The sequence below is a fragment of the Tenrec ecaudatus genome, chromosome 14, assembly GCF_050624435.1.
Source record: "Tenrec ecaudatus isolate mTenEca1 chromosome 14, mTenEca1.hap1, whole genome shotgun sequence".
Lineage (NCBI taxonomy): Eukaryota > Metazoa > Chordata > Mammalia > Afrosoricida > Tenrecidae > Tenrec > Tenrec ecaudatus.
The window spans coordinates 500516-521553 of NC_134543.1; the positions used below are offsets into that span (position 1 = coordinate 500516).

At 59.0% G+C, this 21038-nt stretch overlaps 1 protein-coding gene across 2 annotated transcripts; it reads left to right on the plus strand.

Moving 5' to 3' along the window:
* Nucleotides 1-1007: 1007 nt before the first annotated feature.
* AHNAK2 (AHNAK nucleoprotein 2) lies at nt 1008-19217 on the plus strand. 2 transcript variants are annotated; one of them, XM_075530579.1, is made up of 6 exons: nt 1008-1100; nt 1433-1534; nt 1959-2103; nt 3476-3660; nt 3744-17282; nt 17747-19217. In XM_075530579.1, exons 2-6 carry the CDS (start codon nt 1520-1522, stop codon nt 18998-19000), a joined length of 15138 nt encoding a protein of 5045 aa, XP_075386694.1. In that variant the 5' UTR covers nt 1008-1100; nt 1433-1519; the 3' UTR covers nt 19001-19217. The 2 variants fall into 2 exon arrangements, with proteins under 2 accessions (XP_075386694.1, XP_075386695.1); XM_075530580.1 differs by having other exon boundaries at nt 1962-2103.
* The last annotated feature ends 1821 nt before the right edge of the window (nt 19218-21038 follow it).

The window sequence follows — 21038 nt, forward strand, 5'->3', positions numbered from 1 at the left end:
GCCTATTTATCAGTACTGTTTCTACTGGCATTATGGTCTCTCTAAAGACCAGAAGTCTTCAACAATGATTAAGTCTGATGAACTTTTTCGCTATATGATTTGAGCGTTTTGAATCCTTTCTAGGAAATCGTGGTCTCTCCTGTGGTGGCCAAGGCTTTCTCTTGTGTTTTCTTCTAGACGCTTTATAGTTTTGGGTTTTGTACCTAGCACTGGTTTCTTGGAGTCCATCTTTATGGGTCCAGGTCTCATGTTTCCAAACAAGTGTCTAGTTGCTTCAGTGCCATCTGTTGAAAAGAGGACTCTTCCTGTTGAAGTAGCAGTCAGAAACGGCTTGAGTGTATAAGGGGTTTGAGCTGGGTATTTATGTCACTCTGTCTCCATGGCTGTATTTAGCAGTAAGTCTTGAAGCCAGATCATAAAGTCTTGTTCTGCTTCCCTAAGTTGTTTTCATAGACTTACACTCTTGGAAACCCACAGGTGCAGGTCTACCCTGCCCTACAGGGTCACCGGGAGTCGACACTGACTCAATGGCTGTGAGTTTGGGTTTGATATCCCATCACAAGGTCCGTGTGGGGAGAGATGGCCTCTTTATCACACAGACTCTTCCAGCAAGGTGACGGCACTGCTCTCTCTGTGGCTCAGCTCTTCTTCCTTCTCTCCCCTGTGCAGGGCAGGGGGCATTCCCCCAAGGGAATGGCCCTATCTCTTCCTTGTGAGGGCAGGTTGACACCCCCTCTCCAGGGACATGGTTCTCTCTCTCTCCTGTGCAGAACAGGGCAGCACCCTCTCAAGGGTCATGGACCTTCCTGGGTTCCTGCCTGCAGGTCCAACACCTCCACTCACCTCAATGTCTCTCTCTGTAGAATCTGACCGGCAGCTTCAGCCAGAGGACCCCAACGCAGACACTGAAGAGACCCGCTCTGTAAGTGAGGCTCACCCCCACCCCGGACAGGGATTGGCCAAACATGGTCGTGGAGTAACTGGATCCCCACTTTCTGCAGGTGACGGAAGGGTCTGTGGGTGAGATTATCCGGCCACGGCCACAGGGGTCCTCACCCGTCTACGAATACACCACTGAGGGGACAGGTTTTGGCCTCCGGGTAAGGCTCCTGGACAAAGACTCACAGGTTGGGGATGGCCACATACCAGACCCCCCCGCCCCCTGATGGTGTCCCAGCTGGGCCCAAGTGAGCACTTGCTCTCTGGTGGGGCAGTGGATGAGCTAAAGGCAGACAGCTTCTTGGGAGAGGGGGCTGAGGAAGGGGCTGGGAGACATACTGACCAAGGAACCTATTTTTGCTCAGTTTGGATTTCTTTCTACTCCAATTTCCCTGGGGCTGTGGGGGCAGGATGGTGGCCACATGGCACCCTCTCCCAGTGTGAGGCAGGGGGATTCTGACCTGGTGCTGACAACGGCTGCCTGTGTCTGCAGGAGGACGCTCCAGGCCGGCGTGCCTCCTCGGGGAATCGGAGATCGTGGTGGAAACGCGACTCGGGGGACGCCCAGACCTTCTCCAAGATGAGTCACCAGGAGGTGGGTCAGAGCAGAGCAGCCACAGGGGCCAGGGTGAGGGAAAGGGGAGGCAGGGGACAGTCAAAGAGGCCCCAGAAGAGGACACCTGGCTTCCCCTGGTCCTCCTCCCCTGATATTCTGGCCATGAGGCTGAGAGCCCAGAGCCGGTCAGATGCAATTGATCCAGGGTTCATGTTCTGGCCTGCACAGGCTAGGCCTCCGTGGGCGAGCCAGGTGCCCTCCAGCTGCTGCCCAGGATGTGGGAAGGGCAGCAAGGAACTAGCAGGGCAAGAGCCTTTGGGCTCATCCAGCCCCCCAGTCAGCCCCTCCCATGAACCTGCCAGCAGCAGAGTCCCCAAAAGCCTGGGGCCAGGTGCCAGATAGGGAGGAGGTCGGCCATCCCTGGGCAGCCCTTGGGACACTTGTATTTCCGATCCCGGCTCAGCAGGGGGCAGCGGAAGTGACGCTCAAGACCGAGGTGGAGGCGGGAGCCAGCGGATACAGCGTCACTGGAGGTGGCCACCAGGGCATCTTCGTTCAGCAGGTGCTGAAGGAGTCCTCAGCTGCCAAGCTCTTCAGCTTGAGAGAAGGTATGTGCTGCCCACCCTCGCCCCTCACCCGAGAACTGCGACGGGCAGGCTGGGCCCTGTCTGCTGCCCAGGTGTCCTCCCTGGGGAAGTGGGCTCACCTCCCAGCTGCAACCTCTTGCTGTCCTGTTAACTGGAGCAGGGCCACCCGAGGGGGGGCGGTCTCTTCTTGATCACACCCCTTCCTGAAGGCCTTTCCCTGCTGGTGTTCCAATGTAAGGCATGGGAGCCTGCCCCTGCAGGGGCGGGTCCTGGGGGGATGGGGTTCTGAGGGGGCGGAGTCCTGCAGGGCCTGGGGCCTGTGGAGGACTGGCTGCCTATGAGGGAGGCAGGGTCCTGAGGGGACAGAGTCCTGAGCGGGGCGGAGTCCTGAGGGGGCGGGGTCCTGAGGTGGGGTCCTGAGGGGGCGGGGTCCTGAGGGGGCGGGGTCCTGAGGGGCGGGGTCCTGAGGGGGCGGGGTCCTGAGGGGATGGAGTCCTGAGGTGGGGTCCTGAGGGGCAGGGTCCTGAGGTGGGGTCCTTAGGGGGCGGGGTCCTGCAGGGACAGGCCACCTATGAGGAAGGCAGGGTCCTGAGGGGACTGGGACCTTGGATGTAAACAATGAAACAAGGGTGCGCCTGTGAGGGACAGAGATCCTGAGGCGACTAGACCTGTAAGGGACCAGGGCCCGAGGGGAAGGGGTGCCTATGAGGGATGGGGTCCTGAGGGGAAGGAGACCTGAGGGGGACAGAGGTCTGAGGGAGGTGGGGTTCTGAGGTGACTGGGACCTGTAGGGGATCCGGGCCTGAGGGAATAGTGGCCTGAGGGGAACAGGGCACCTGTGAAGGACAGGGGTCTGAGGTGGCTGGGGCCTGTGGGGGACAGGGCACTGTGGCAGGGTGGAGGCCTGAGGGGGAGAGGGACCTGAGGTGATTGGTGCTTGTGGGGGATGATACAACTGTGGGGGATGGGGCTTGAGGGGACAGGAACCTGTGGGAGTGGGGACCTGAGGTGAGTCAGGCCTGATGGGGCTGGGAGCCAAGATGGATGGGGCTGGAAAGGGTGAGGTCGAAGGGTGTTAGGAGCCCAGGGGCAATGTAGGCCTAAGGGGATTGGGAGACTGAGGAAGTCAGGGTCTGGGGGTCTGGGGCTCAAAGAGGTTAAAGGCCCAAGAGGGTCTTGGGCCAGGAAAACAAGGACCAGAGGTGTCAGGGGTCAAGGGAGTCTAGGGGTGGAGAGGGTTGGAACCCTAAGGTAGACTTGCACTGATGGGTCTAGGACCTAAAGGGGGTCCATGGGTTGAGAGGGCCCAAGGAGGCCGAGGGAGGTTCAGGGGAGGAGAGAGTTGAGGACCTAAGGGAAGTAGTGGCTTGAAGGCCAATCTGTTATTCTCCAGGGGACCAGCTGCTCAGCACAACCATATTCTTTGATGACATTAAATATGAAGATGCTCTCAAAATCCTCCAGTACTCAGAGCCATATAAGGTTCAATTCAGGATCAGACGGAAACTTCCAGGCAGAGAGGACGAGGAGGGAGTGCCCAGCGATGCTCACCGAGGCCCAAAGGCTCTCAAGAAGCAGGTGAGGCTAGCTCAGTGGCAGGGGCTGTGGGTGGTCCCTGGGCTGCAGTAACAGACACCCACAACCTGCCTCCTGTCTTTCAGGATGAAGAGGCCACAGACCTGTGCCCTGAGAGCCCCACAAAGACCCTGGAGGTGGGAGGAGACCAAGACAAGCTACTCCCTAAGGCCAGGGAAGGGCGCAGCCGACGGCCCCAGGAGAGACGCTCCTGGCCTAAATTCCCTGCACTTCGGCCTAAGTCCAGGTTAGGGCCCCGACGATCCCACAGTTCTTCAGAGGCTTATGAGAGAGAGGGCCCTGACAGGTCTCCCACAAGCACAGACATAGAGGACCCACGCCTGGGAGAGGAACAGGAGCTGCAGGTTGGCCGGCGCCGAAGGGGGTTCCCCAGTCTACGCTTCCGGTCTAGCTCAGGGCACCGGAGCAAGGGGGCTGCAGGCCTGCCAGTTGCAGGGGTTTTGGAGGAGACAGAGTGCTGGGATACAGAGGTTTCTCTGAGCCCGGAGCGCAGGAGCATTGGGGCGGGAGAGAAGAGTGAGGTGGCAGACCTTGTGGCTAGACACAGGGAGAAGAAGGGCAAGGAAGACAAGCAATCCTGGAGGAGCAGGCCACAGGGAGGGCAATCCCCTGAAGAGATCTTGGGGGACCCGGTACAGGGACTAGAGGTGGGGATTGCCAAGCTTTCCTTGCAAGACCCCATGATGGCCAGTGATACCCCAAGCAAGCCCCCAGAAATACGAATCCAGATCCTTCACTTGAAGACTCCACGATTTGGTGTAGCGAAACAAACTGTCCTAAATGTAGACATGGACACTTCAGAAGGCCAGCAGAGAAAGGGGACAAAGAAGCTCTGGGGAGAGGGAGAGGAAGAGGTAGAAGGGAAGGGAGAAGGGCCATCCCAGGAGAACATGCTGAGAGATGAAGAACAGAGACGCAAAGAGGAGAGAGCTGGAACAGCCAGGTGGAAGGACGAGACTGAGGACAAAAACAGAGAAGTTGCCGAAGGAAAGCTGAAAATGCCCAAGTTAAAAACACCATCCTTTGGATGGTCTCCAAGTAAAGATCCAAAGACACCGGGGGCACAACTGGAAAAACAGGAGGCGGGAATACAAGTTAGAGATGGCAGACTGTGGACACTAGAGAGTGATAAGAGACAGCACGTAGAATCTGAACATAAGCACAGAACTATAGACGCAAGAATAACATTAGGTGAGAGCACAGATATGGGTGGAGGGCAAGAGCGTGAGTTACTCTTAGAAAATAAGGACAATAGAATGAAAGCTGGCAAGTTCAAGATGCCCTCCTTCAAGATGCCATCCTTTGGTGTGAGCACGCCAGGCAAGTCCATCGAGGAAGCAGCCGACATGTCTATGCCCGAGGCACACGTGGAAGTGTCCCACCCAGGCTTGGAGGGCGATGTCAAGACCTGCGACCTCACCATTCAGCTCCCCTCTGCCGATGTGGACCTTAAGGCTGGCAAAGTGGGTGTCCAGCTCCCTGAAGGCCAGGTGCCCGAAGTCGAGTTAGGAGGAGAAGCAGTAGGAGCTGGACTCAAAGGGCACATGCCCAAGTTCCAGATGCCTGGCGTGAAGATGTCCAAAGTGGAGCTCAAGGGCCCCAAGGTGGACCTCAAGAGCCCCAAGGTGGACCTCAAGGGCAGCAAGGCTGAGATAACGTCGCCCGGCCCAGAGATGTCCCTGCCCAGCGTGGATGTGGACAGCCAGGTGCCACGAGTCCAACTGGAGGGTGACGTGGCCCTGGAAGGCAAGGACGTGGCCGCCAAGGAGAGTAAGTTCAAGATGCCGAAATTCAAGATGCCCTCCTTCGGAATGTCAGCTGTCAGCAAGGACCTGGGCACCCAAGTGGACTTGCCCGGGATCAAGGTGGGCGAGGAAGCGTCCATGCCCTCCATGGCCATCGAGATCACTCCCGCCGAAGGCAGCATCACACTGCCATCTGCTGATATTAGCCTACCAGAGGCCCGGTTGGATGTGACCCTCCCGGAGGTGGACATGCCTGCCGGGGAGATGAAGGGCAAGACTGAAGGACTCGGACTCAAAGTGCACCTGCCCAAGGTCCAGATGCCCGGCATCAAGATGCCCAAAGTGGACCTGAAGGGCCCCAAAGTGGACGTCAGCCTCCCAGATGTGGACTTGTCACTGCCCAAGGTGGCGGTGGATGCTTCTTGCCCTGAGCGCTCCGTGGGTGAAGTCATGGTGGAGGGGGACCTGAAGCTCGGAGATAAGGACTTCAAGACCAAGGAGGGCAAATTCAAGATGCCTTCATTCAAGATGCCATCCTTTGGCATGAGCACGCCAGGCAGGTCCATCGAGGCAGCGGCCGACATGGCTCTGCCGGAGGCACAAGTAGAAGTATCCCTCCCCGGCTTGGAGGGCGATGTCAAGACAGGCGACCTCACCATTCAGCTCCCCTCTGCCGATGTGGACCTGAAGGCTGGCAAAGTGGGTGTCCAGCTCCCTGAAGGCCAGGTGCCCGAAGTCGAGTTAGGAGGAGAAGCAGTAGGAGTTGGACTCAAAGGGCACATGCCCAAGTTCCAGATGCCCGGCGTGAAGATGCCCAAGGTGGACCTCAAGGGCCCCAAGGTGGACCTCAAGGGCCCCAAGGTGGACCTCAAGGGCAGCAAGGCTGAGATAACGTCTCCCGGCCTGGAGGTGTCCCTGCCCAGCGTGGATGTGGACGGCCAGGTGCCACGAGTTCAACTGGAGGGTGACATGTCCCTGGAAGGCAAGGACTTGACAGCCAAGGAGAGTAAGTTCAAGATGCCCAAGTTCAAGATGCCCTCTTTCGGAATGTCAGCTGTCAGCAAGGACCTGGGCACCCCAGTGGACTTGCCCGCGATCAAGGGGAGAAAGGAAGAGTCCTTGCCCTCCATGGCCGTAGAGACTACTCCCGCTGAGGGCAGAATCACACTGCCATCTGCTGGCGTTAGCCTAGCAGAGGCCCGGTTGGATGTGACCCTCCCGGAGGTGGACATGCCTGCCAGGGAGATGAAGGGCGAGGCTGAAGGACTTGGACTCAAAGTGCACCTGCCCAAGGTCCAGATGCCCAGCATCAAGATGCCCAAGGTGGACCTAAAGGGCCCCAAAGTGGACGTCAGCCTCCCAGATGTGGACTTGTCACTGCCCAAGGTGGCGGTGGATGCTTCATGCCCTGAGCGCTCCGTGAGTGAAGTCATGGTGGAGGGGGACCTGAAGCTCAGAGACAAGGACTTCAAGACCAAAGAGGGCAAATTCAAGATGCCCTCATTCAAGATGCCATCCTTTGGAATGAGCATGCCAGGCAAGACCATCGAGGCAGCGGCCGACATGGCTCTGCCGGAGACACACGTAGAAGTATCCCTCCCCGGCTTGGAGGGCGATGTCAAGACCGGCAACCTCACCATTCAGCTCCCCTCTGCTGATGTGGACCTGAAGATTGGCAAAGTCGGTGTCCAGCTCCCTGAGGGCCAGGTGCCTGAAGTCAAGTTAGCAGGAGAATCAGTAGGAACTGGACTCAAAGGGCACATGCCCAAGTTCCAGATGCCTGGCGTGAAGATGCCCAAGGTGGACCTCAAGGGCCCCAAGATGGACCTCAAGGGCACCAAGGCTGAGATAACATCACCCAGCCTGGAGGTATCCCTGCCAGGCGTGGATGTGGATGGCCAGGTGCCACGAGTTCAACTGGAGGGTGACGTGTCCCTGGAAGGCAAGGACGTGGCTGCTAAGGACAGTAAGTTCAAGATGCCCAAGTTCAAGATGCCCTCCTTCGGACTGTCAGCTGTCAGCAAGGACCTGGGCACCCCAGTGGACTTGCCCGGGATCAAGGGGGGCGAGGAAGAGTCCGTGCCCTCTGTGGCTATTGAAATCACTCCCGCCGTGGGCAGCATCACACTGCCATCTACTGACATTAGCCTACCAGAGGCGCGGTTGGACATGACCCTCCCGGAGGTGGACATGCCTGCCGGGGAGATGAAAGGCAAGACCGAAGGACTCGGACTCAAAGTGCACCTGCCCAAGGTCCAGATGCCCGGCATCAAGATGCCCAAGGTGGACCTAAAGGGCCCCAAAGTGGACATCAGCCTCCCAGACGTGGACTTGTCACTGCCCAAGGTGGCGGTGGATACTTCTGTCCCTGAGTGCTCCCTGCAGGACGTCAAGGTGAAAGGGGACCTGAAGCTCAGAGACAAGGACCCCAAGACCAAGGAAGTCAAGTTTAAGATGCCCTCGTTCAAGATGCCATCCTTTGGCATGAGTACGCCAGGCAAGCCCATCGAGGTTTCGGCCGACATAGCTCTGCCTGAGGCACACATGGACGTGTCCCTCCCCGGCTTGGAGGGTGATGTCAAGACCGGCGACCTCACCATTCAGCTCCCCTCTGCCGATGTGGACCTGAAGGCTGGCAAAGTGGGTGTCCAGCTCCCTGAGAACCAGCTGCCTGAAGTCAAGTTAGAAGGAGAAGCAGTAGGAGCTGGACTCAAAGGGCACATGCCCAAGTTCCAGATGCCTGGTGTGAAGATGCCCAAGGTGGACCTCAAGGGCCCCAAAGTTGACCTCAAGGGCACCAAGGTGGACCTCAAGGGCACCAAGGCTGAGATAACGTCTCCCGCCCTGGAGTTGTCCCTGCCCAGCGTGGATGTGGACGGCCAGGTGCCACGAGTTCAACTGGAGGGTGACGTGTCCATGGAAGGCAAGGATGTGGCTGCTAAGGACAGTAAGTTCAAAATGCCCAAGTTCAAGATGCCCTCCTTCGGAATGTCAGCTGTCAGCAAGGACCTGGGCACCCCAGTGGACTTGCCCGCGATCAAGGTGGGCGAGGAAGCATCCGTGCCCTCCATGGCTGTCGAGATTACTCCCGCCGAGGGCAGAATCACACTGCCATCTGCTGACGTTAGCCTAGCAGAGGCCCAGTTGGATGTGACCCTCCCGGAGGTGGGCATGCCTGCCGGGGATATAAAGGGCAAGGCCGAAGGACTCGGAGTCAGAGTGCACATGCCCAAGGTCGAGATGTCCGGCATCAAGATGCCCAAGGTGGACGTGAAGGCTCCCAAAGTGGACATCAGCCTCCAAGACATGGACTTGTCACTGCCCAAGGTGGAGGTGGATACTTCTGTCCCTGAGTGCTCCCTGCAGGATGTCAAGGTAAAAGGGGACCTGAAGCTCAGAGACAAGGACATCAAGACCAAAGAGGGCAAGTTCACGATGCCCTCGTTCAAGATGCCATCCTTTGGCATGAGCACGCCAGGCAAGTCCATCGAGGCAGCGACTGACATGACTCTGCCAGAGGCACACGTGGACGTGTCCCTCCCCGGCTTGGAGGGCGATGTCAAGACAGGCGACCTCACCATTCAGCTCCCCTCTGCTGATGTGGACCTGAAGGCTGGCAATGTGGGTCTCCAGCTCCCTGAGAGCCAGCTACCTGAAGTCGAGTTAGGAGGAGAAGCAGTAGGAGCTGGACTCAAAGGGAACATGCCCAAGTTCCAGATGCCCGGCGTGAAGATGCCCAAGGTAGACCTCAAGGGCCCCAAAGTTGACCTCAAGGGCACCAAGGTGGACCTCAAGGGCAGCAAGGCTGAGATAACGTCTCCCGCCCTGGAGGTGTCCCTTCCCAGCGTGGATGTGGACGGCCAGGTGCCACGAGTTCACCTGGAGGGTGACGTGTCCCTGGAAGGCAAGGACGTGGTCGCCAAGGAGAGTAAGTTCAAGATGCCCAAGTTCAAGATGCCCTCCTTCGGAATGTCAGCTGTCAGCAAGGACCTGGGCACCCCAGTGTACTTGCCCGCGATCAAGGTGGGCGAGGAAGCATCCGTGCCCTCCATGGCTGTCGAGATTACTCCCGCCGAGGGCAGCATCACACTGCCATCTGCTGATATTAGCCTACCAGAGGCCCGGTTGGACGTGACCCTCCCTGAGGTGGACATGCCTGCCGGGGAGATGAAAGGCAAGACCGAAGGACTCGGACTCAACGTGCACCTGCCCAAGGTCGAGATGCCCGGCATCAAGATGCCCAAGGTGGACCTAAAGGGCCCCAAAGTGGACATCAACCTCCCAGACGTGGACTTGTCACTGCCCAAGGTGGCGGTGGATACTTCTGGCCCTGAGTGCTCCCTGCAGGACGTCAAGGTGAAAGGGGACCTGAAGCTCAGAGACAAGGACCCCAAGACCAAGGAAGGCAAGTTTAAGATGCCCTCGTTCAAGATGCCATCCTTTGGCATGAGCACGCCAGGCAAGCCCATCGAGGTTTCGGCCGACATGGCTCTGCCTGAGGCACACATGGACGTGTCCCTCCCCGGCTTGGAGGACAATGTCAAGACCGGCGACCTCACCATTCAGCTCCCCTCTGCTGATGTGGACCTGAAGGCTGGCAAAGTGGGTGTCCAGCTCCCTGAGAGCCAGCTGCCTGAAATCAAGTTAGAAGGAGAAGCAGTAGGAGTTGGACTCAAAGGGCACATGCCCAAGTTCCAGATGCCCGGCGTGAAGATACCCAAGGTGGACCTCAAGGGCCCCAAAGTTGACCTCAAGGGCACCAAGGTGGACCTCAAGGGCAGCAAGGCTGAGATAACGTCTCCCGCCCTGGAGGTGTCCCTTCCCAGCTTGGATGTGGACGGCCAGGTGCCACGAGTTCACCTGGAGGGTGACGTGTCCCTGGAATGCAAGGATGTGGCAGCCAAGGAGAGTAAGTTCAAGATGCCCAAGTTCAAGATGCCCTCCTTCGGAATGTCAGCTGTCAGCAAGGACCTGGGCACCCCAGTTGGCTTGCCCGGGATCAAGGTGGGCGAGGAAGCATCCGTGCCCTCCATGGCTGTCGAGATTACTCCCGCTGAGGGCACAATCACACTGCCATCTGCTGACGTTAGCCTAGCAGAGGCCCGGTTGGAGGTGACCCTCCCGGAGGTGGACATGCATGCCGGGGAGATGAAAGGCAAGGCCGAAGGACTCGGACTCAAAGTGCACCTGCCCAAGGTCCAGATGCCCGGCATCAAGATGCCCAAGGTGGACATGAAGGGCCCCAATGTGGACATCAGCCTCCCAGATGTGGACTTGACTCTGCCCAAGATTACGGTGGATGCTTCTGGCCCAGAGCACTCCATCGGTGAAGTCATGGTGGAGGGGGACCTGAAGGTCGGAGACAAAGACATCAAGACCAAAGAGGGCAAGTTCACGATGCCCTCATTCAAGATGCCATCCTTTGGCATGAGCACGCCAGGCAAGTCCATCAAGGCAGCGGCCGACATATCTCTACCAGAGGCACACGTGGAAGTGTCCCTCCCCGGCTTGGAGGGCGATGTTAAAACCGGCGACCTCACCATTCAGCTCCCCTCTGCCGATGTGGACCTGAAGGCTGGCAAAGTGGGTGTCCAGCTCCCTGAAGGCCAGGTGCCTGAAGTCGAGTTAGCAGGAGAAGCAGTAGGAGCTGGACTCAAAGGGCACATGTCCACGTTCCAGATGCCCGGTGTGAAGATGCCCAAGGTGGACCTCACGGGCCCCAAGGTGGGCCTCAAAGGCCCCAAGGAGGACCTCAAAGGCACCAAGGTGGACCTCAAGGGCACCAAGGCTGAGATAACATCGCCAGACCTGGAGGTGTCCCTGCCCAGCGTGGATGTGGATAGCCAGGTGCCACGAGTTCAACTGCAGGGTGGCGTGTCCCTGGCAGGAAAGGACGTGGCCGCCAAGGACAGTCAGTTCAAGATGCCCGAGTACAAGATGCCCTCCTTCGGAATGTCAGCTGTCAGCATGGACCTAGGCACCCCAGTGGACTTGCCTGGGCTACAGGTGGGCGAGAAAGCGTCCGTGCCCTCCTTGGCCGTTGAGATCACTGCCACTGAGGGTGGTCTCACACTGCCATCCGCTGACGTTAGCCTACCAGAGGCCCTGTTGGACGTGACACTTCCGGAGGTGAACATGCCTACCGGGGAGATGAAGGGCAAGGCTGAAGGACTCGGACTCAAAGTGCACCTGCCCAAGGTCCAGATGCCCAGCATCAAGATGTCCAAAGTGGACCTGAAGGACCCCAAAGTGGACGTCAGCCTCCCAGACGTGGACTTGTCACTGCCAAAGGTGATGGTGGATGCTTCATGCCCTGAGCGCTCCGTGAGTGAAGTCATGGTGGAGGGGGACCTGAAGCTCAGAGACAAGGACTTCAAGACCAAGGAGGGCAAGTTCATGATGCCCTCGTTCAAGATGCCATCCTTTGGCATGAGCACGCCAGGCAAGCCAATCGAGGCAGCGGCCGACATGGCTCTGCCAGAGGCACACGTGCAAGTGTCCCTCCCTGCCTTGGAGGGCGATGTCAAGACCGGCGACCTCACCATTCAGCTCCCCTCTGCCGATGTGGACCTGAAGGCTGGCAAAGTGGGTGTCCAGCTCCCTGAGGGCCAGGTGCCCGAAGTCGAGTTAGCAGAAGAAGCAGTAGGAGCTGGACTCAAAGGGCACATGCCCAAGTTCCAGATGCCCAGCGTGAAGATGCCCAAGGTGGACGTCAAGGGCACCGAGGCTGAGATAAAGTCGCCCGGCCTGGAGTTGTCCCTGCCCAGCATGGATGTGGACAGCCAGGAGCCACGAGTTCTACTCGAGGGTGACGTGTCCCTGGAAGGCAAGGACGTGGCCGCCAAGGAGAGTAAGTTCAAGATGCCCAAGTTCAAGATGCCCTCCTTCAGAATGTCAGCTGTCAGCAAGGACCTGGGCACCCCAGTGGACTTGCCCGCGATCAAGTTGGGCGAGGAAGCATCCGTGCCCTCCATGGCTGTGGAGATGACTCCCGCTGAGGGCAGCATCACACTGCCATCTGCTGACGTTAGCCTAGCAGAGGCCCGGTTGGATGTGACCCTCCCGGAGGTGGACATGCCTGCCGGGGAGATGACGGGCAAGGTCGAAGGACTCGGACCCAAGGTCCAGATGCCCGGTATCAAGATTCCCAAAGTGGACCTGAAGGGCCCCAAAGTGGACGTCAGCCTCCCAGACGTGGACTTGTCACTGCCCAAAGTGATGGTGGATGCTTCATGCCCTGAGCGCTCCGTGAGTGAAGTCATGGTGGAGGGGGACCTGAAGCTCGGAGATAAGGACTTCAAGACCAAGGAGGGCAAATTCAAGATGCCCTCATTCAAGATGCCATCCTTTGGCATGAGCACACCAGGCAAGCCCATCGAGACAGCGGCCGACATGGCTCTGCCAGAGGCACACGTGGAAGTGTCCCTCCCCGGCGTGGAGGGCGATGTCAAGACAGGCGACCTCACCATTCAGCTCCCCTGTGTTGATGTGGACCTGAAGGCTGGCAAAGTGGGTGTCCAGCTCCCTGATGGCCAGGTGCCCAAAGTCGAGTTTGCAGGAGAAGCAGTAGGAGCTGGACTTAAAGGGCACATGCCCAAATCCCCGATGCCTGACATGAAGATGCCCAAGGTGGACCTCACGGGCCCCAAGGTTGACCTCAAGGGCCCCAAGGAGGACCTCAAAGGCACCAAGGTGGACCTCAAGGGCAGCAAGGCTGAGATAACATCGCCAGGCCTGGAGGTGTCCCTGCCCAGCGTGGATGTGGATAGCCAGCTCCCACGAGTTCAACTGGAGTGTGACGTGTCCCTGGCAGGAAAGGACGTGGCCGCCAAGGACAGTCAGTTCAAGATGCCTGAGTTCAAGATGCCCTCCTTCGGAATGTCAGCTGTCAGCAAGGACCTGGGCACCCAAGTGGACTTGCATGGGCTACAGGTGGGCGAGGAAGGGTCCGTGCCCTCCTTGGACGTTGAAATCACTCCTGCCGAGGGCGGCATCACACTGCCATCTGGTGATGTTAGCCTACCAGAGGCCCTGTTGGACGTGACCCTCCCGGAGGTGGACATGCCTACCGGGGAGATGAAGGGCAAGGCCAAAGGATTTGGACTCAAAGTACACCTGCCCAAGGTCCAGATGCCCAGCATCAAGATGCCCAAAGTAGACCTGAAGGACCCCAAAGTGGACGTCAGCCTCCCAGACGTGGACTTGTCACTGCCCAAGGTGGCGGTGGATGCTTCATGCCCTGAGCGCTCCGTGAGTGAAGTCATGGTGGAGGGGGACCTGAAGCTCGGAGACAAGGACTTCAAGACCAAAGAGGGCAAGTTCATGATGCCCTCGTTCAAGATGCCATCCTTTGGCATGAGCATGCCAGGCAAGCCAATCGAGGCAGCGGCCGACATGTCTCTGCCAGAGGCACACGTGCAAGTGTCCCTCCCTGCCTTGGAGGGCGATGTCAAGACTGGTGACCTCAGCATTCAGCTCCCCTCTGCCGATGTGGACCTGAAGGCTGGCAAAGTGGGTGTCCAGCTCCCTGAGAGCCAGGTGCCCGAAGTCGAGTTAGCAGAAGAATCAGTAGGAGCTGGACTCAAAGGGCACATGCCCAAGTTCCAGATGCCCGGCGTGAAGATGCCCAAGGTGAACGTCAAGTGCCCCAAGGTGGACCTCCAGGGCACCGAGGCTGAGATAAAGTCGCCCGGCCTGGAGTTGTCCCTGCCCAGCATGGATGTGGACAGCCAGGTGCCACGAGTTCTACTGGAGGGTGATGTGTCCCTGGAAGGCAAGGACGTGGCCACCAAGGAGAGTAAGTTCAAGATGCCCAAGTTCAAGATGCCCTCCTTCGGAATGTCAGCTGTCAGCAAGGACCTGGGCACCCCACTTGACTCGCCTGGGATCAAGGGAGGCGAGGAAGCATCCGTGCCCACCATTGGCCTTGAGATGACTCCCGCTGAGGGCAGCATCACACTGCCATCTGCTGACGTTAGCCTAGCAGAGGCCCGGTTGGACGTGACCCTCCCGGAGGTGGACATGCCTGCCGGGGAGATGACGGGCAAGGTCGAAGGACTCGGACTCAAAGTGCACCTGCCCAAGGTCCAGATGCCCGGCATCAAGATGCCCAAGGTGGACATGAAGGGCCGCAAAGTGGACGTCAGCCTGCCAGACGTGGACTTGTCACTGCCCAAGGTGGCGGTTGATGCTTCTGGCCCTGAGTGTTCCCTGCATGACATGAAGGTGGAGGGGGACCTGAAGCTCAGAGACAAGGACTTCAAGACCAAGGAGGGTAAGGTCAAGATGCCTTCCTTCAAGATGCCATCCTTTGGTGTGAGCACGCCAGGCAAGGCCATCGATGCAGGAGCCGAGATGTCTCTGCCAGTGGCACACGTACAAGTGTCCCTCCCCGGCTTGGAGGGCGATGTTAAGACTGGCGACCTCACCATTCAGCTCCCCTCTGCCGACGTGGATTTGAAGGCTGGTGAAATGGGTATTAAACTCCCTGAGGGTCAGCTGTCCGAAGTGGAGTTGGCAAGGGAAACAGTGGGAGCTGGACTCAAAGGGCACATGCCCATGTTACAGATGCCCAGCGTGAAGATGCCCAAGGTGGACCTCAAGGGCCCCAAGGTGGACCTCAAGGGTACCAAGTCTGAGATAATGTCGCCCAGCCTGGAGGTGTCCCTGCCCAGCGTGGATGTGGATAGCCAGGTGTCACGAGTTCAACTGGAGGGTGACGTGTCCCTGGAAGGCAAGGATATGGCTGACAAGAACGGTACGTTCAAGATGCCCAAGTTTAAGATGCCCTCCTTTGGGATGTCAGGTGCCAGCAAGGACCTCGGCACCTCGTTGGACTTGCCCGTGCTTAAGATGAGTGAGGAAGCATCCGTGCCCTCCGTGGCCGTCGAGGTCACTCCCGCCGAGGGCAGCATCACACTGCCATCTGCTGACATTAGCCTACCAGAGGCCCAGTTGGACCTGACCCTCCCGGAGGTGGACAAGCCTGTCGGGGACCTCAAGGGCAAGACCAGAGGACTTGGGCTCAAAGGGCACTTGCCCAACGTCCAGATGCCCGGCATCAAGATGCCCAAGGTGGACCTGAAAGGCTCCAAGTTGGACGTCAGCCTCCCAGACATGGACTTGTCACTGCCCAAGGTGGCAGTGGATGCTTCTGTCCCAGAGCTCTCCGTGGGAGACATGAAGGTGGAGGGGGACCTGAAGCTTGGAGACAAGGACCTCAAGACCAAGGAGGGCAAGTTCAAGGTGCCCTCCTTCAAGATGCCGTCCTTTGGCATGGGAACGCCAGGCAAGTCCATCGAGACTTCGGCCGACTTGTCTCTTCCGGAGGCACATGTGGAAGTGTCCGTCCCTGGGACCGAGGGCGACGACAAATCCAGTGCTGTCAACGTGATCTTTAAGGACCCCAGCTTGGACTTCCAGCCCCTCAAGTGTCAGGAGGCTTCCAGTGGCCCTCATTTGTCTCTACCCTCTACGGTATTGGATGTTCAGCCTCCTAGTGCCCTGTTGGAATGTGCAGGTTCTGTGGAAGAGCCGGCTGTGCCCTGCAAGGATAGTCGATTCCGCCTTCCCCGTCTTAGCATGCCGTCATTCAGCAAGTCTAGCCATCTTTTCATGACTCCGTCTCAGGCAGATGAACATGTCTCCGGCCCTGACGTGAATTTGGCCCCATCCGTAGTGGATTCTACCCACTGTGTCCATGCCCCTGACCTTTCCAATGAAGCTAGTGATGTTTCTGTGACTCACCCCACAGTGGAAGATCCTGTGCAGCACAAAGGGAAGGAACCCCATTTCAAGTTGCCCGTGGTCTTTCTCTCGCCCCTGAAGTCCTCTGAAATCCCCGTTGTGCCTGGCCACGCACCCGAGCTCCCTGCTGCTCCAGCCCTTTCCGGGCTTTCCCCTCAGCCCAGGCCTGCTGCTTCTCAGCTAGAGGGGTCTTGTGGCTCCTGGTCACAGCTGGTCTCCCCCATGTCATTGCCTGGTCGTCACTCTGCCACTCTCGCTCTCCACGTCCCTCCAGCAGGATCCTCCAGTGACAGTTCCAGCTATGATGTCACCCTCACCAAGTTCCAGGTGACAGAGGGGGCTGTGGCTATTCCTAAGACAGAGTTTCCTCATGACCATATCCCTGGGCCACCCCTGGATGGGGCCTCTCCTAGCCAGGAAGGCTCAGCAGAGGGACACCCTCTGATCAGAGCCCCAGCCTTCCAGGCGGCCACTGTCCCCGGGCCTGCAGGTGTCCTCGTTCAGGCCACCTCTGGACGAGTGATGTTTCCTCACTTTTTCAAACCGAGGTTTGTGGCATCAGCGGCAGCAGCAACTGCTCCGGAGTGCGGGAGCCTCGCAGGAGGGAAGGAGCAAGCATCCCCTCCATCTGGAATGGCACTGCCTTCAGTGGCCAGCACCGCCCCCACAGGGCAGGCTACCCATCCTGGCCCTGACCTGCCTGGGGAAGCAGCCCCTGAGGACACTGAGCGTGAGGGGAAGGGCAGCCCCTTCAGGATGCCCAGACTGAAGCTCCCTTCGCTCAGCAGGTCTCCCAAGAAGGAGGCTGGGCTGCAGAGGGCACCTGAGGGCAGCCCAGCACCTGTGGGTCTTGGGTTGGAGCCAGAACCCAGTCAGCGCAGTGCCCAGACAGGAGCACCAGACCCCCTGGTGGAAGTTCACTCAGACCTTCCTCCTGAGAAGGAAGGCACCAAGGGGGGGGCGAGAAGGGCCAGCTTTGTCTTGCGCAGGCTCTCCTTCTCCAAGGGCAAGGGCTCTCAAGCAACCCATCCCAAGAGCGGCCAGCACTGTCCCTCTACCACCACAGCAGCCCCAGGACATGCCAGCGAGGACCAGAGAGAGGCCAAGGTGGAGGTGAGCTGGCAAGGCATGGTCTACCCCGCAGGGTGGGCAGTGGCGAGGGCGGGCTTGTAGATAGCTTGACACCCACCCATTGGAGAGCAGCGAGGGAGGTGCCTGCGTGCCCTGGGTGCACGTGGGCTCACTGGAGGGCTGGTTCCGAGTGCCCAAGTTCCACATGCCTGGCTTCAGGCATGCAGCCCCTAAGGAGAAGAAGGGTGTGGCTCGTGGTCCGATGGCTCAAGGTGGGGACACGGCCGCTGGAGTCCAGATCCAGGAGACCCATGTCCCAGAGACAGTCATGAGGGCAGCCATGTCCTTGCAGCCTACAGACGTCGACGTGGATGGAATGGCCTGTGAGACCTAGTCGTTTGTGGATGACCTGCAAAAGTGTCCCCAGCCCCAGCTTGGCGCTGTCCTTCCCCCCCACTGCCCCTGAGCCTGGAGTCCAGCCTGGTGACGACTCTCTTTCCCTGCAGGTACCTGGTGGTGGGATTCCGTCAGAGGGCCAGGCTCCCCTGAGCATGGATCAATACATCGAAGGACCTGTGATGCTGAAGACTTCACAGACAGAGGTGCCAGCCCAGGTGTCCCTTATCCAGATGGAGCAGCTCTGGGAGGGCTCCGTAGTCACTGTCACATTCCCCAAGTTGAAAGTACCAAGATTTACATTCTGTGCCCCTGGCACAGGTGAGGACATCTTCGTCCCCTCTGTGAGAGAAGAACTGTGTCCAGGGACAGGCCCTGGCCTGTGGGTGGCCAGCACCCCACAGCTCAGCGCTGGGGCCCTGCTGGAGCAGCCCGAGGACACAGATTTGCCCACCTCCAAGGTGCGAGTGCACATTCAGAGCGGCCCAGGAGAGAGCCGGGCTGTCACCATCCGTAGCCGGGTCACACCAGAGCCCTCTGAGGCCCTTTACACTCAGGTTGTGCGAGAGTCTGAGGTCCCCGCCTCTGAGGTCCAGACACCCTCCTATGGCTTCTCCCTGCTGAAGGTCAGAATCCCAGAGCCCCCGCCCCAGGCCGGTGTGCCCGCAGCCACACAGGGCTCTGTGGTTGACAAGCAGGCCACCCCCGGAGCAGACCCTGTGTCTGCAGACCTGCAGCATGACACTGAAGAGCCCTTTGAGATCATCTCGACCAGTGCTGGTGCCCCCAGGCCACAGATGAGCCTGCCCGAAGGGCCCCCCAGCCCCCAGCTGGCCGACAGTGATGAGGAGCCGGCAGAAATCCTGGAGTGCTCCCTGGAGGACAGCCAGGAGGTGTCTGCTGAGGATGAAGGTGTCTCCAAGGAGAGGCCAGCGAGTAAGAAGGCTATTCCAGGTCTATTCCGGTTCTGGCTTCCCAACATCGGCTTTTCATCCTCTGTGGAGGAGACTCGGCCCGACCCCTCGGGTGCAGGCCAGGCCTGCATGCCCGTCCAGACGCAGCCTGAGGTGCGGCCTGGGGCAGAGAAGGCCAGTTGGTTCCGGTTTCCCAGGTTAGGCTTCTCCTCTGCTCCGGTTGAGAAGAGGGAGAGCTGTGGGACTGGGAGCTCTCAGGTGGAGCCAGAGCACCAAGAGGAAGCGGTCATCTTTTTTGATGCTCAAGAAAGCCTGTCCCCTGAAGACCAGGAGGAAGGCACACCGAGCTCCCGTGGGACGGTGGCATCTGCTGCTAAGACCAAGCTGGTACGGCTGGATCCAGAGCCACAGGCTGCCCCCAAGTCTGCTCCCAGGTCCCCCACTAAGTGAGGGTGCAGCAGGCTGGCTCTGGGCATGTGATCATTTCCACAGCTGCTCCCCCCACCCTCTGCAGCACCAAGACCAAGTTGTCTTCACACTGTCCTCCCTCCTGAACTAGGCCCCCAGGTGTGCCCACCTCACCCAACCTAGGGGCCGGGCCAGTCCTCTGCCTTTCCTAAGACATGCACTACTGCATGGCCGGGGGGGGGGGGTCTTGGCTAAATAAAGGTGGGAGCCATGCATGTTCCTGGGAGCTCTCGGTCACGCTTCTTTGTGGGCAGGGCTGCGAGGGCGGGGGTTGGGGGAGTGCAGCTTCTGGTGGTCTGTCCTGTGCTCCAGGGTGCTCTTTCTTCCAGAGACTGGGTCATCTCTAGTCCAGGTGACCTGCTGCCTGCTCACCTGTGCTGGGACAAGTGCTCAGTGACAGGTCCTTGCTAGGACAGGCTTGGGGTACTCTGTGGGGTGGGACACGAGCAGGGCATCAGGGTGGTGGTGAAGGAGATGACAGGTGACACTGGGCTTGGCAGGCACCTGTAGGGTCTGGCAGAGCAGCATGGCCCCCTCCACTGCACACAGTTCCCACCCTGGAGCGACCAGACCCAGCAGCCAGCTGGCTGCCCCTTGGGGAGGACAAAGACAGGAGGTACCCCCAGGCCACTGCTGCGCTTCCGTGCTCCTGTGTGTCCCCCTGAGAACCCTCCTCCAGGCCTGAGTAGGTCTGAGAGCAGGCATTTCACAGGCTGGTCATCTTGCTGACCTTCATTGGTCACTCAGCAGTGGTGCTCAGAGGGACAGAGAACAGTCCTCTGGTCCTCTGAGCTCACTGTCTGGCTGAGGACCGCATACATGAACATATACAACATACAGTCACAAACACACATGAACCAACAGACATTATACACCACACAGATAAACATGAACACAGACACACCATATGTGTCACATACATGAGCACAGTCACATACACAAACATGAACAGAAAGACATGTGCATAGGCAATATACAGAGACAGACACACACAGGTGTGCCCCACACACATGTAAATAGACATGTGTTCACATACACACACACACACATAAACACAACCAGAGGGCACTGCTGAGGTGGCAGGTTACAGAGTGGTGACGGCACCAGAGGGACCCAGTGTCAAGACAGGCGGCTGTGTCCTTGGTCACACTTTCTCTGGGCTGGACACAGGGATTAAGCCTCCAGTAGGGGCAGAGTGACCTTCAAGAGGTTTGGCTTTCCACAGCCATTCTTTGGGGCGCCCCCCACTCCCACCCCAGGCCAGTGGGGACTTAACACTCAGAGTGGGCAGTGGCCTTCTCCCTGGCCAGGCTGGCTGCTGGTAACAAGTTCTCTGAGCCATGGGTGTGGGGGCAAGAGCTGAGGGGCTTTTCAGGACCCTATGGCCCCAGGGCTGCTCTGAAACCTTCAGAGCACTGGGTGGGGACCAGCAGGGGTACTGGCGGCTGGGATGTCACTGAGAGCAAGCCCACCACTCCTGTGGCTGGTGAGAGGGGCCATCTGCAGAAGAACGACTCTGCTTGATGCCTGCAGCCCTGGGGGGGGGGGCGATAGTGAGAAGCCGCTGAGCCCCAGGTCTGGGGGAGACTGACCCACAGTGGGGAGAGGGGGTGTTAGGCAGCAGAGTGCCCCAGGTGCGGGAAGGCTGTCCCACGTAATGAAAGGGTGGAGGGGGTCAGTAGAGCCCCCAAGTGTGGGGAGGCTGCCCCAATATGGTGAGAAAGGGAGGGTTTCAGCAGAGCCCCCCAGGTCTGACAGCCCACAGGCCCCTTTGACTTCTTTGGAGCTGAGAGTCAAGTCTGGGCAGTGGGTTGTGGGGCCAGCAAGCTGCTGGGTGGGGACCCCACCCTGACCTCAGCTTTCTGGGCTGCAGCAGCCTCAAGCAGCTGCTGTGATCTCCTATTTTCACTGGGGTGTGCTCGGGGTCCTGGAGGCTGTACTGGGAGTGACCAGGGCTGTAGTCTCAGCTAAGGCTTGACTGGGGCATGTGCAGCTGAGGGTCTCCGCTCCCTGCGCAAAG